Source organism: Neoarius graeffei, chromosome 23, assembly GCF_027579695.1.
Source record: "Neoarius graeffei isolate fNeoGra1 chromosome 23, fNeoGra1.pri, whole genome shotgun sequence".
In the NCBI taxonomy this organism is placed as follows: Eukaryota; Metazoa; Chordata; class Actinopteri; order Siluriformes; family Ariidae; genus Neoarius; species Neoarius graeffei.
Window position 1 is genome coordinate 58,821,054 of NC_083591.1, and position 14,151 is coordinate 58,835,204.

General features: G+C 47.6%; 1 protein-coding gene across 1 annotated transcript; it reads left to right on the forward strand.

Annotated features, from left to right (window-relative positions):
• The first annotated feature begins 234 nt into the window (after positions 1-234).
• Positions 235-13,602, forward strand: LOC132871381 (zinc finger BED domain-containing protein 4-like). The gene is made up of 3 exons (XM_060905499.1): positions 235-305; positions 11,224-12,185; positions 13,096-13,602. Exons 2-3 carry the CDS (start codon positions 11,253-11,255, stop codon positions 13,369-13,371), a joined length of 1,209 nt encoding a protein of 402 aa, XP_060761482.1. The 5' UTR covers positions 235-305; positions 11,224-11,252; the 3' UTR covers positions 13,372-13,602.
• Positions 13,603-14,151: the final 549 nt, after the last annotated feature.

Sequence of the window (14,151 nt, forward strand, 5' to 3'; positions counted from 1 at the left end):
TGTTTTTAACTGATTTTAATTTTATTTTGTTTGAACAACTTTGTTTTTAAAACATTATAAGCTATGTAACACTCAAAGGAGTGTTTAAATAAAATGTATGCTGTCTTTACATTTCTCTGTGTGTGTGTGTGTGTGTGTGTATTTCTTTGCCTCGAAACTGTACTGCTAAATTTTTTTCAGTACTCAGCACATATAGTGACTTCCCTTCTTGTTTTTGCCTCCAGTTGTTTTTCTTCCTCGTTCTGTAGAGCAACGGAGCTGAACTGCGATTGGTCGGTCTGGGTTTTACAGGAGCCAGTGAGAAGGTGGGTTCAGTGTTCAGTATTTAGTCTGTGGGAATGTAGGTGAAAAGTCTCTTGGTAAACTTGTTTCTCTCAGCCCCTGTAACACACGGCCAGGAGGAAGAAAACATTTTGTTCAGTGCTGTTTGGATGTTCCAGTCGCTCTTGGCAGCAGTGTGTGCTCATGCAGTCAGCGTGTGACTCATGCGGTTCTGGCACAATTCTTGTTCATGTTATCTTCGGTGTGTAAGCAAGGAACAGATCATGTTCATGTTATCTTCGGTGTGTAAGCAAGGAACAGATCATGTTCATGTCCCAGCTGTATTTGATCACACAAAGGAAGGAAAGTGCACTGCACACTCAACACACTTTTAGCTGGTGGAGTTTTCATGTTGGAGTGATTTAGGTCTTTCATTCTGCTGTTTGCACTTTTTAAACAAGACAGCATTCATGATGAGAAAAGAGAGGAGGCTGTTTATCAGACACATGTGGAGCTTTCAATTGACAAACTTTCAATCAAATTTCACTCAGCTGAATTTTTTGTTTTTTGATTTCTTAAATTGGATTTTTCTTTTATTCACCAAATGTCCACATCATCATCATCACAGATGACAAATAATCTAATCTGGTGTTGTGGTCAGAGATATCATGAGTTATGCTAGATGAGGTTGAAAATCCAGCCACTGGGGGTGCATAAGCATGCTCTTGGTGGCGGTCCTAAGCCCGGATAAATTGGAGAGGGTTGCGTCAGGAAGGGCATCCGGTGTAAAACTGTGCCAAATCTAACATGCGGAATGAAAAGAGAAATACCATACCGGATCGGTCGGGGCCCGGGTTAACAACGACCGCCTCCGGTACTGTTGGTCAACAGGGTGCCAGTGGAAAGTGTGCAACTGTTGCGCCAAAACGGAGAAGGAGAAAAAGAGGGGGGAGGCATGTTAGGAGAGAGCGTGAAAGATGGAAGGGAAGGAGCTTAGAATTGACAGTAGGAACACTGAATGTGGGAACACTGACTGGCAGAGCGAGAGAGTTAGCAGGTATGATGGAAAGAAGGAAGTTGGACATTTTGTGTGTGCAGGAGACGAGGTGGAAAGGAAGCAAGGCCAAGAACATTGGAGATGGATGCAAGTTGTTTTATTATGGAGTTGATGGAAAGAGAAATGGTGTTGGTATTGTTTTGAGGGGAGAGTTGGTCAACAGTGTGATTGATGTGAAGAGGGTGTCAGATAGAGTGATAGGCATGAAGTTGGAGATTCAAAGAGTGGTAATCAATGTTGTGTGTGCATACACTCCACAGGTTGGATGTGAGAATGAAGAGAAAGAGTCTTTCTGGGAAAAGATGGATGAAGTGGTAGAAAGTATACCAAGGGAGGAGCGCGTGCTGATAGGAGCAGATTTCAATGGACATGTTGGCGAGGGAAACAGAGATGATGAGGACATGATGGGCAGATATGGTGTAAGAGAGAGAAATGTGGAAGGGCAAATTGTTAGGGTTTTGCTGGGATTCGAACCTGGTTCGTTGGTGTGATAATCCAGCAAACCCCCACTAGGCCACCAGGGGGATGACTCAAATGCAGAGGCGTGAGGCGTAAGTAGAAAAAGAATCAAAAGGTTTATTTAAACTATATACACTATATACAGGGCAAAACAAAAGACAAAAAAAAACCAAAGAGTAAAATCCAAAAGAAAAGCAAAGTGCAAAAATACAAAAGCTAAGAAGATCAAAAAACACAGTACAAAGGAAACTGGAGATAAACATAACAGCACAAAGACTCCGTGACAAGAGGACTGAACTCAGGGGTATAAATAGACAAACTAATTAAGGACACAGGTGAAGATAATTAGGCAATTAACACAAACTCAAAACACAGGAACAGTGGCGGCCTCTAGAGGCCAAAATGAACACGACATGAAAAGGAAATAACAGCGGCCTCTAGAGGCCAAAACAGTCCTAGTCCTAACAGGACCCCCCCCTCTAGGAGCGTCTCCTGACGTTCCCAGGGCGATCCGGATGGGCCGAATGGAAGTCCCGACATAGTTCTTTATCAAGGACATCCCGAGCAGGAACCCAGCAGCGCTCCTCAGGACCATAGCCCTCCCAGTCCACCAGATATTGCAACCCGCCGCGGACCCGGCGGGAGTCAAGCAGGCGATTCACAGTGAACACAGTCTGCCCCTGGAAGATGCGGGGGGGTGGGGGGTTCCTAGGGGCAGGGGCATACGTAGACGTCAGTACGGGCCGTAACAGGGAAACATGGAAAGTGGGGTTGATCCTCAGAGTCCGGGGCAACTGGAGCCGGTAGGAGACAGGGTTCACCCTGCGCACCACCTTGAAGGGGCCAATGTAGCGAGGAGCAAGCTTGCGGTTCTCCACCCGCAGTGGAAGGTCCTTAGTGGACAGCCAAACACGCTGCCCAGGGCGGAAAGCGTGTGCAGGTCTTCTATGGCGGTTGGCCTGAGTCTGGTTGGTTCTGGAGGTCTGTATGAGGGTCTTCCTGACCTTGCTCCAGGTCTTGCGACACCGTCTCACATATTGGTTGACCGAGGGCACCCCCGCGTCCTCCTCCTGGTCCGGGAACAGAGGTGGCTGGAACCCGAATTGGCACTGGAATGGCGACAGCTTGGTGGCCGATGACTGCAGGGTGTTGTGGGCGTACTCCGCCCATGGCAGCCAGGTGCTCCACGATGTCGGGTTATCCATAGTCAGGCCTCGCAGGGTGGTTTCCAGGTCCTGGTTGAGCCTCTCCGTCTGACCATTGGACTGTGGGTGAAACCCAGAGGAGAGGCTGGCAGTGGCTCCGATGACCTTGCAGAACCCGTGCCACACTCGGGAGGAGAACTGGGGCCCTCGGTCTGAGACGATGTCCTGTGGAAGACCAAAGACTCGGAAGACATGATTAAACAAAAGTTTCGCAGTTTCAAGAGCAGAGGGGAGTTTGCACAGTGGTATGAAGCGGCAGGCCTTGGAGAATCTGTCAACTAAGACCAAAATGACCGTGTTACCTTGTGACTCAGGGAGACCCGTGATAAAGTCGACTGCCACGTGGGACCAGGGACGCCGGGGAATGGTCAGAGGATGCAGGAGACCCTGGGGACGCTGTCGTGGGTTCTTGGTTCTGGTGCAAACCTCACAGGACAGGACAAATGACCTTACTTCCTTCTCCATGTTAGGCCACCAGAAGCGTCTTTTCAGGAAGTCCAGGGTCCTCCGAGCTCCCGGGTGGGCGGTGAGAGGGGAAGAGTGACCCCACTGGAGAACCTTGGCCCGGGCTTGATGTGGGACGTACAAGAGGCCTGGTGGCCCCGTCCCAGGACCGGGGTCCTGGCGTTGGGCTCGTCGGACAGCCTCCTCAATACCCCAGCGGACAGGGGCCACAATCCGGGACACAGGGATAATAGGCCCGACTTCATTCTCCCTGTTAGTGGCAGAGAACAGTCTGGACAGTGCGTCAGGTTTGGTGTTCTTGGAGCCGGGGCGGTATGAGAGGGTGAAGTCAAACCGACTGAAAAACAGGGCCCACCTAGCCTGTCGAGGGTTCAGTCTCTTGGCTTGCTGGAGGTACTCCAGGTTCTTGTGGTCAGTCCAAACCAGGAATGGATGTTGTGCTCCCTCCAGCCAGTGCCTCCACTCCTCAAGGGCCAGTTTGACCGCTAGCAGTTCTCGATCCCCCACATCGTACCGGGACTCAGCAGGACTCAGGCGGTGGGAGAAGTAAGCGCAGGGGTGCAGCTTTCCTTCCGAACGTTGAGAGAGCACCGCGCCGACACCACTGTCCGAGGCGTCCACCTCCACGATGAATGGTTGGGAGGTGTCCGGGAGAACCAGAATGGGTGCCATGCAGAAGCGGTCCTTGAGGTCTTTGAACGCCTTTTCTGCCTGAGGAGACCAGCCATAAGATCCACCTGTCCCTTTGGTGAGGTCAGACACGGGTGCTGCCACAGAACTGAAGTTCCTGATGAACTTGCGGTAGAAGTTAGCGAATCCTAAGAACCGCTGAACCTCCTTAACGGACTTGGGAGTAGGCCAATCCCGGACGGCCAGGGTCTTGGCAGGGTCCATTTGGAGTTGGCCTGTCCGTACAATAAATCCCAGAAAGGAGACCTCGGGAACATGAAATTCGCATTTCTGGGCCTTGGCGAACAGATTGTTCTGTAGCAGCCTCTGGAGAACCTGGCGGACATGGTGGCGGTGCTCCTGCACGGTCTTGGAAAAGATAAGGATGTCGTCGAGGTAGACAAAAACGTATAGGTTAATCATGTCCCTTAAGACGTCGTTGATTAGGGCCTGAAAAACAGCTGGTGCGTTGGTGAGTCCGAAGGGCATCACCTGGTATTCGTAGTGCCCAGACGGGGTGTTAAAGGCAGTCTTCCACTCGTCTCCCTGTCGGATACGGATGAGGTGGTATGCGTTCCGTAGGTCCAACTTGGTGAAGACGGTGGCGCCTTGGAGCAGGTCGAAAGCTGTGGACATCAGCGGAAGGGGATATCGGTTGCGCACAGTGATCTTATTCAGGCCCCTGTAATCAATACATGGTCGGAGCCCCCCATCCTTCTTGCCGACAAAGAAGAAGCCGGCTCCAGCAGGTGAAGTGGAGGGTCGAATAAACCCAGAGACCAGGGCATCTTTGAGGTATTCCTCCATGGCCTTGCGTTCTGGCTGAGAGAGTGAAAACAGTCTGCCACGAGGAGGGGTAGTCCCAGGGAGCAAGTCGATGGCACAGTCGTAGGCCCGGTGCGGAGGAAGAACGGCGGCCCTGCTCTTGCTGAATACCTCCTTGAGATCCCAGTACTCTGTGGGAACTTGAGATAACTCGGTGAGATCAGGGGGCTCGGCAGGAGACACAGGAGAGCTAGAGAGCAGACAAGAGGCATGGCATGCAGGGCCCCATTCCACAACCTGGCTTGTTACCCAGTCTATGCGAGGGTTGTGGCGAGTAAGCCAAGGAAGGCCTAGAATAACTGGGAACTCAGGTGAAGGAATCAGGTGCAGGGATATTTCTTCCTTGTGACCTTGAGACTGGAGGAAAACTGGAGAAGTAACTTGGGTGACTCTTCCATCACCTAACGCTTGGCCATCGAGGGCAGACACAGACAGTGGGACTTCAAGAGGTGCAGTCGGAATATTGATGCTTTGGGCGAAGTGAATATCCATAAAGTTCCCAGCCGCCCCTGAGTCTATCAAAGCTTGACAAGAGTGGACAGACTCACCCCAGGAGATGGAGACCGGGATGTAGATTCCTTGGCCAGGGAGTCCGGGAGAGAGGGTAGGCCCCGTCACAACCCTCCCTCGGCTGGACGGGGTGGTCCTTTTCCCAAGAGTTCGGGACATGATGCTCGGAAGTGACCAGGCTTGCCACAGTAGATGCAGCACTTGTCCCTCCTTCTGCGCTCCCTCTCAGATGCGGAGAGGCGAGTACGACCCACTTGCATGGGTTCTGGACAGTCACTGAAGGAGGTAGACGGTCTCCAGGTAGAGGTAGGGAGGCTGGGGGGGCTCAAGGCTTGGTGGCGTTCTCTCATCCTGTTGTCCAGACGAATAGCATGTGAGATGAGGGTTTCGAGGTCACTTGGGCATCCAATAGAGGCCAGACCGTCCTTGATGGGGTCAGACAGACCATGGTGGAAGGCTGACACCAGGGCAGTCTCGTTCCATCCACTTACTGCTGCGAGTGTTCGGAACGAGATGGCGTAATCTGCGACGCTTCCTCCTTGCCGGATGGACATGAGCTTTCGGGCTGCGTCGGTACTGATGTCTGCCTGATCGAAGACCCGAAGCATCTCTTCAGAAAACAGCTGGAAATCAAAGCACTCAGGTCCCTGTCTTTGCCAGATAGCAGTAGCCCAGGCTCGCGCCTTACCAGCTAATAAGGTGATCACAAAGGCAATCTTGCGGCGATCCGTAGTGTAGGTGGTAGGCTGAAGCTCAAAGGTGAGTTGACACTGGGTAAGGAACTCTCGGCACTCACTGTGCTTGCCGTCATACCTCTGTGGTGCAGGAAGGCTGGGTTCGCGAGGTGAAGAAGGCAGCATTGCAGGAGGCACTGGAGCAGGAGTGGGAGCTGGATCAGGAGCAGGAACTGGATCAGGAGCAGGAGATGCAGGCAGAGATGTCAGCTGTGCCAGGGTTTTCCCAATTTGCTGAAGCAGTTCCTCGTGGCGAGCGAGGGCCTCACGTTGGCTGGTGAGCGTACGTCCATGAGCGTCCATGGTCGCTCCGAAGCGTGTCAAAGCTGCCATAATTCCCTGAAGGTTGGCCGGGTAGACAGTTGAAGCAGCCTCTGCTGAGTCGGTCATGACGGAGTCTTTCTGTTAGGGTTTTGCTGGGATTCGAACCTGGTTCGTTGGTGTGATAATCCAGCAAACCCCCACTAGGCCACCAGGGGGATGACTCAAATGCAGAGGCGTGAGGCGTAAGTAGAAAAAGAATCAAAAGGTTTATTTAAACTATATACACTATATACAGGGCAAAACAAAAGACAAAAAAAAACCAAAGAGTAAAATCCAAAAGAAAAGCAAAGTGCAAAAATACAAAAGCTAAGAAGATCAAAAAACACAGTACAAAGGAAACTGGAGATAAACATAACAGCACAAAGACTCCGTGACAAGAGGACTGAACTCAGGGGTATAAATAGACAAACTAATTAAGGACACAGGTGAAGATAATTAGGCAATTAACACAAACTCAAAACACAGGAACAGTGGCGGCCTCTAGAGGCCAAAATGAACACGACATGAAAAGGAAATAACAGCGGCCTCTAGAGGCCAAAACAGTCCTAGTCCTAACACAAATGGTGGTTGAGTTTTCAAAGAGGATGAATTTGGCAATAGTCAATACATACTTCGAGAAGAAAGAGCAGCACAGGGTGACGTTTAAGAGTGGAGAAAGATCTACACAGGTGGACTACATACTCTGCAGAAGGGGTAACCAGAAGGAGATTGGAGACTGTAAAGTGATGGCAGGGGAGAGTGTAGCTAGACAACATCAAGTGGTCGTGTTCAGGATGAGCTTGAAAGTGAAAAAGAGGAAGCGTGAAATAGTGGAGCCGAAGATTAAGTGGTGGAAACTAAAAGAGGTTGAACATCAGAAGGAGTTTAGGGAAGAAATGAGATGAGCATTGAGTGGTCATGGAAGTCTAACAGAAGATTGGAATACTACTGCTGTACTAGTAAGAGAGGCAGCAAGGAAGGTGCTAGGGTGGTCATCGGGAAGGAGGAAGGAAGACAAGGAGACATGATGATGATGCCCTTTATTGTCACTAGTCACATGTACCAGCGAAATTAGCCGTCAACCTGTCCGTACATATACAACATACAATTGACATAGGGTAGACAGGACAGGAAGACAGAGATGAAGATAAAAAGGAAACACAACATGAGGAGAGATAAGGAAAAAAAGAACCCCCCCACTATGCTCCTGTCAGGAGTACAGTGTGGGAACATTTAAAAAACCTTTGCACATAAGCACACAACAACACAAGTACACTTTAAACACGGGACTTGAGGGGGGGAATCAGGGGTAGGGGTTAAGGGGGGGAGGGGAGGAGGTAATCCAGCGCAAGCAAGCAGCCGTCCGCTCCTGCAGCCATGAAGGTGCTGGTCACGCACCCGCTTGTCACACTGGGGGTAAAAATGGCGACCGCGGAAGGTTAGAGAAGGAATGCGAGGAATGCAATAGTGTCTCCCGGCAGTGACCTTCAGGGGGAAATGTTACCCCAGCAACGGCCTGAACCGAGGCCGGTGCTGTCTCAGGGAACCGAATGTCAATAAGATATAAATTGTTTGGTCTTTCCAGACACAGTCTTTGCATGTCCACACCGCTCATCCATATCTGTCTATTCCATCCATTCTATTCAAATTCAAATTGATCTCCGAAAAACATATTCCTTGCAAAGCTGAAAGCTGCTCCGAGATAACAACCATTTTGTGGTTAAAGTTCTGAATGTCCACAGTCCGAGTGCCAAAAGCTTTGCCCACCACTCCAATCATATCGGGCAGCTTTGTGGGGCTTTGAACAGCTGTCACCATTGTCTGATTTCCTCGATATACCAGGGCAATGCCTAATCCAATCAGCAAAAGTCCTGTAATCATGGTTCCGAATAGGTAGATACCTTTAATGTCCTCCACAAAAAGAATCGCCAGGCACACGACCTGCCACCACTTCCACGTGTCCATCGTGTAACCAGCCACAAACGTTCCGGCAGGACAGATGGGTTCCCCTGAACCCAGGCTTCTCGTCGAGAAAACTGTGTCAATTTTGTTAGGAGACCAGTTTATCAATTCCATGCTTTTTTCAGTTTAGAAAGTAATGCAGGGAGAGTCTCCTCAAAAAGTACAGCAGACAAGACAAGACAAGACACAGAAGCACAAGCAGGGAAAAAAAGGAGGGAGAGGGACATGGTTGTGGAACAAAGAAGTGCAGGAAATTATAAAAGAGAAGAGGCTAGCAAAGAAGAATTGGGACAAGCAGAGAGATAAGGAAAGCAGGCGGTTATACAGAGAGACGAGACAGAAGGCAAAAAGAGCGGTAGCGAAGGCGAAAGCAGATGCATACCAGGAGTTGTACGAAAGACTGAAGACCAAAGAAGGAGAGAAAGACCTGTACAGACTAGCTAGGCAGAGAAACAGGGAAGCAAGGGATGTACAGCAGGTAAGAGTGATGAAAGATGTAAATGGAAATGTGCTGACAAACAAAGCGAGTGTATTAAGAAGGTGGAAAGAGTACTTTGAGGATTTATTAAATGAGGAGAATCCAAGAGAGAAAAGGTCAGATTTGTTGGAGACGGCAAATCAGGAAGCAGAGTTGGTTAGTAAGGATGAGGTGAGGGCAGCCATGAAAAAAAATGAAGACTGGGAAAGCAGTCGGACCAGATGGTATCCCGATTGAGGCTTGGAGATGTTTGGGTGAGACGGCTGTGGAGTTCCTAACGAGATTGTTTAATAAGATCCTAGAGAATGAGAAAATGCCAAATGAATGGAGAAAGAGTGTGCTAGTCCCAATATACAAGAATAAGGGAGATGTACAGAGCTGCAGTAATTACAGATTGAAAAAATTGATGATCCACACCATGAAGCTATGGGAAAGGGTATTGGAGGCAAGATTGAGAAGGGAGGTCGCAATCTGTGAACAGCAGTACGGGTTTATGCCAAGGAAAAGCACATCGGATGCAATTTTTGCTTTAAGAATGTTAATGGAGAAGTACAGAGAAGGCCAGAGAAAGCTACATTGTGTGTTTGTAGACCTGGAGAAGGCATACGATAGAGTGCCGAGAGATGAGTTATGGTATTGTATGAGAAAGAGTGGAGTGAATGAGAATTATATTAGAGTGGTGCAAGACATGTATGAGAACAGTGAAACAGCAGTGAGGTGTGCAGTTGGAACGACTGAATGGTTCAAGGTGAAGGTGGGACTCCATCAAGGATCTGCTTTGAGTCCTTTTTTTGTTTGCCATAGTGATGGATAGCTTGATGGACGAATTGAAGCAAGAGTCACCATGGAACATGATGTTTGCGGATGATATTGTGATATGTGGTGAAAGTAGAAAGGAGGTTGAGTTGGGTTTGGAGAGATGGAGGGATGCATTGGAACAAAGAGGAATGAAGGTGAGCAGCAGCAAAACAGAATACATGTGCATCAGTGAGAATGGGGATGAGAGTGTAGTGAAGATGCAAGGAGCAGACATAAAGAAAGTTGGTGAATTCAAGTACCTGGGGTCAACTGTGCAGGAAAATGGGGGCTGCGATAGTGAGGTGAGAAAGCGAGTGCAGGCAGGGTGGAGCAGGTGGAGAAGGATTTTGGGAGTCATTTGTGATAGGAAAGTCCCAGCAAAAGTGAAAGGTAAGATGTATAAAACAGTAGTGAGACCAGCTGTGATGTATGGATTGGAGACCGTACCCTTAACGAAGAGACAGGAGGCAAAGTTGGAGGTGGCGGAGTTGAGGATGTTAAGGTTTGTGATGGGAGTGACAAGGTTGGACAGGATAAGGAACGAGCACATCAGAGGGACAGCACATGTGGAGAGCTTGGGAATTAAGTCAAGTCAAGTCAAGTCAAGTTTATTTGTATAGACATCCGTAGACAGGGAGCAATGGAGACGAAAGATCCGCTGTGGCGACCCCTAATCGGGAGTGGCCAAAAGAAGAAGGAGATGCTAGATGAGGTTGAAGAAGCTGTTCCGGTGATCAGCTTTCCTTGTCCTTTTTTTAAAAAATCCTATATGTTATTGAGGTTTGTGGCTCGATGTCATTGTGGTTGTTTTTTGGCCAATAAACAATGCTGTTTTACTTTGGGTGGAAGTTCGGACTGATGAAGAGATTATATATCTAGCGAAGAAAACCATCCATTATCTGTAGCCACTTAGCTAAGAAAACCAGTACTACATAAATAAGATAGTTTTAGCTTTGGATCTGAGTGCAAGAACATGACTGGTTTGCTAATGCTAATCCTTGTTCAGTAGCTAGGTAATGTAAACCAACATGCTTTAGAGTGTAGTACAGTATTTTCTCAATCTCTGCATGATGATCATTATTAGCAAAAAAAAAAAATCTAAGAAAAGGTTTCTTGATGTAATAAGAATGCCTAATGTCCATGAAACATAGGAAGTATAAGTATGAGAAGAAAACAGTAAATCAGAAAGCTGCGCACTTTTGCGCGAAAGCTGCGCAAAAGTGCGCAGCTTTCTGATTTAAGCTGCGCAAAAGTGTGCAGCTTTCTGATTTACTGTTTTCTTCTCATACTTGTACTTCCTATGTTTCATGGACATTAGGCATTTGCTTATTTAATAATTTTAATACAGAATTTACGTTGAAATTATAATCAGACACTCCAACGCCCCCCTTAAAAAAAATCGGATCTGCGCGATTCAGCCGTGAAAAAGGTGGCATCCGCCAAAAGGCGCGCCGTTTGCATCCTTTTTAAATGGGTTTTTTAAATCTTTTATTCCAGGTACCACCATAGCCGGTGCGTTTGACGGCATGCTTACTGAATGGAGAATCCAGAAAGAAAATGTGCACGTCGTGCTTCGAGACAACACACGCAACATGGTGAAGGCGATGGAGGAGTGTGGCGTTAAAAGCCTAGGCTGTATGGCTCATCTGGGGCAGTTAGCAGTGCACGATGCCGTACTAAGCCAGCGAAGCATCGTTGACTCTTTGACTATAGCGAGAAAAATAATTGGACATTTCAAAAGCTCCTCCCTTGCTACCTCTCGGCTGAGAGACATCCAGAGAGAGATGGGAATGAAGACCAAGAGGCTACAACAGGACGTCCCGACGTGCTGGAATAGCACATTCCTGATGATGACATCTCTACTGGAACAGAAGCGCGCACTGGTCATGTACGATTCTGACCACGGACTGCCTGTATCTCTCGACACAAACCAGTGGAGTCTCATTGAGAAAATGACCACACTCCTGGCACCGTTTGAAGAATTGACGAGAGAGATTAGCTCGCATACAGCTACAGCTGCTGACGTGATCCCGTCTGTTGTGGCACTTAAGCGTTTTCTGAACAAGACAGCCAAAACCGACAGTGGGGTGAAAACAACCAAGTCTGCACTGCTTGAAGCTGTGAACAAGAGATTTGAAACCACTTTTTCCGAGCAAATCTACTACTTGGCAACAATCCTGGACCCCAGGTATAAAGATCGCTACTTTGACGCAGATCTCAAGCAAGCATTGAAAAACAAGCTAGAGAAAGAAGTGGACAAGATGACAGCATCAGTGACAACCAGCACTGGTGCCACAGATGGGCCTACACCAAAGGCAGAAGACGCCGAGCTAGAAGGTGAACCACAAAAAAAGAGGATGTGTACGCCAAGTGAAGGGCATTCGTTCCTGGACATGTTCAATGAAATCCTGGAGGAAAAGGAGCAGGATGAACAGGCAACAGGTCCAACGAGTTTGCAGGTAGGCTAGGTTACTATACTATTTGAATCAGAATCTTTTAATAGTCTTTTATTCAAATGAAGTATTTCATATTTCTTTGTGCGATCAGATCATTTATCGATGGTCAAATCTAATGAAGAATTGCAGTCCATAGTTATTATTGAACTTTCAGGATTGCTGGTGCACGCCACGGCTAACATGGGTGCATCTCATTGGGCTCTTTGCACATAAAATTGTAAAGCAGTATAAACATTTCTGGTTACAGACCGCAGTAGTCACGGCTGTGTCTCAAATCGCACACTTCTGTCAGTGCACTGCAATGTAGTGTGCAGTGTGCACTGAGAACTTGCTGTGCATTTTCCACGTTCAGTGTTGTCCCAAATGGATCACTGCTTTATAACACTTGGCGGAGGTGACGGATGTAACCACCGTTTAAATCACCAACTCAAACAAACATTTAGATTGATGACTGTAGTTTCGCTGTGGTTGTCAGTGTGAATGTACTATGCACTGAAACAGTGTTTGAAGTGTTCAAGTGCGTGATTTGAGACACGGAGTCACGTTGAAATGTTAGCAGCTAGCGTAATGTTAAATGAACGATTAGATGGCTACCGTTAAAGTTAGCGGTTTTGTTTGACTATCACTGACAGACTTGTCAGCTAACGTTCAAATGCAAGTTTGTGTGAGTTTTCGTTTATGGCGATTATTATGCAGCCAGTGTAACGAAGTAAGTGAACCGTATTGAAAATTGTTATGTGCAGTCTGTCTAGTCTAAAATTCAGTGATGGGTCTACTGGGCTGGCCAGTGATTGGGTAGGTGAATGAACAGTTATTTTATTTCATTTGGTGTCATGAATACAAATGTTGAATAATAATTTCCTGATGATTTGCCAGAGATGTATATTCATACACTTGTCTATATTTCTTTTAGGTGCATGGTTACCTGAGTGAGCCCACCATCCCCCGAAACATGAGCCCACTGCAGTACTGGCAAAGCAACATGAGCCGCTTCCCTGCCCTCGCCCCAGTGGCACGCAAGTACATGTCTGCTCCATGTACTAGCGTGGATGGTGAACGTCTCTTCTCTGCCGCTTCAAATGTTATTAGTGAAAAGAGAAATAGGATCGGTACAGAGAGAGCAGAAATGCTCCTGTTTGTTAAGCACAACATTTGTCTGCTTTCAAAGCCCGGAAAGGCCAAGGTTTAGGCTTAACTCTAAAGTACATGGAAGTTTTAAAAAGTACTTCTGTACTTACAGTTCACAAGACTGCAAAAACCAGTGTCTGTTCAGTCCTGTTTGTTCTGGCTCCATTTTCACATTTTGCCTTTTCCAATTCAGTACTTAGTTACTGTACTTACAGTTCAGAAGACTGCAAAAAATAGTGTCTGTTCAGTGCAGTTTGTTCTGGCTCCATTTTCACATTTTACCTTTTGTATTCTTTTGGCTATGGCCATTTAAGGCCTACTAAAGTACTTTAGTTATGAACTGATGTACAATGTATCAGTAATTTCTGAAAATAAATAACAAAATTAAAAAATGTGTTTTGGAAAATAACTCTGCTCTTTGTTTGACTATCAAAAATGTGTTTTCTGTACAGAGATATCGACATCGGTAAATATTGGTATCGGCCATAACAGCAGTGTTAATATCGGTTATCGGTATCGGCCACAATTTTCACATCACTGCATCACTATGTAAGAGATCTAATATTTAATAGCCCCACCTTTAGATCAGGGCGGCACGGTGGCGTAGTGGTTAGCACTGTCGCCTCACAGCAAGAAGGTCCGGGTTCGAGCCCCGTGGCCGGCGAGGGCCTTTCTGTGCGGAGTTTGCATGTTCTCCCCGTGTCTGCGTGGGTTTCCTCCGGGTGCTCCGGTTTCCCCCACAGTCCAAAGACATGCAGGTTAGGTTAACTGGTGACTCTAAATTGACCGTAGGTGTGAATGGTTGTCTATGTGTCAGCCCTGTGATGACCTGGCGACTTGT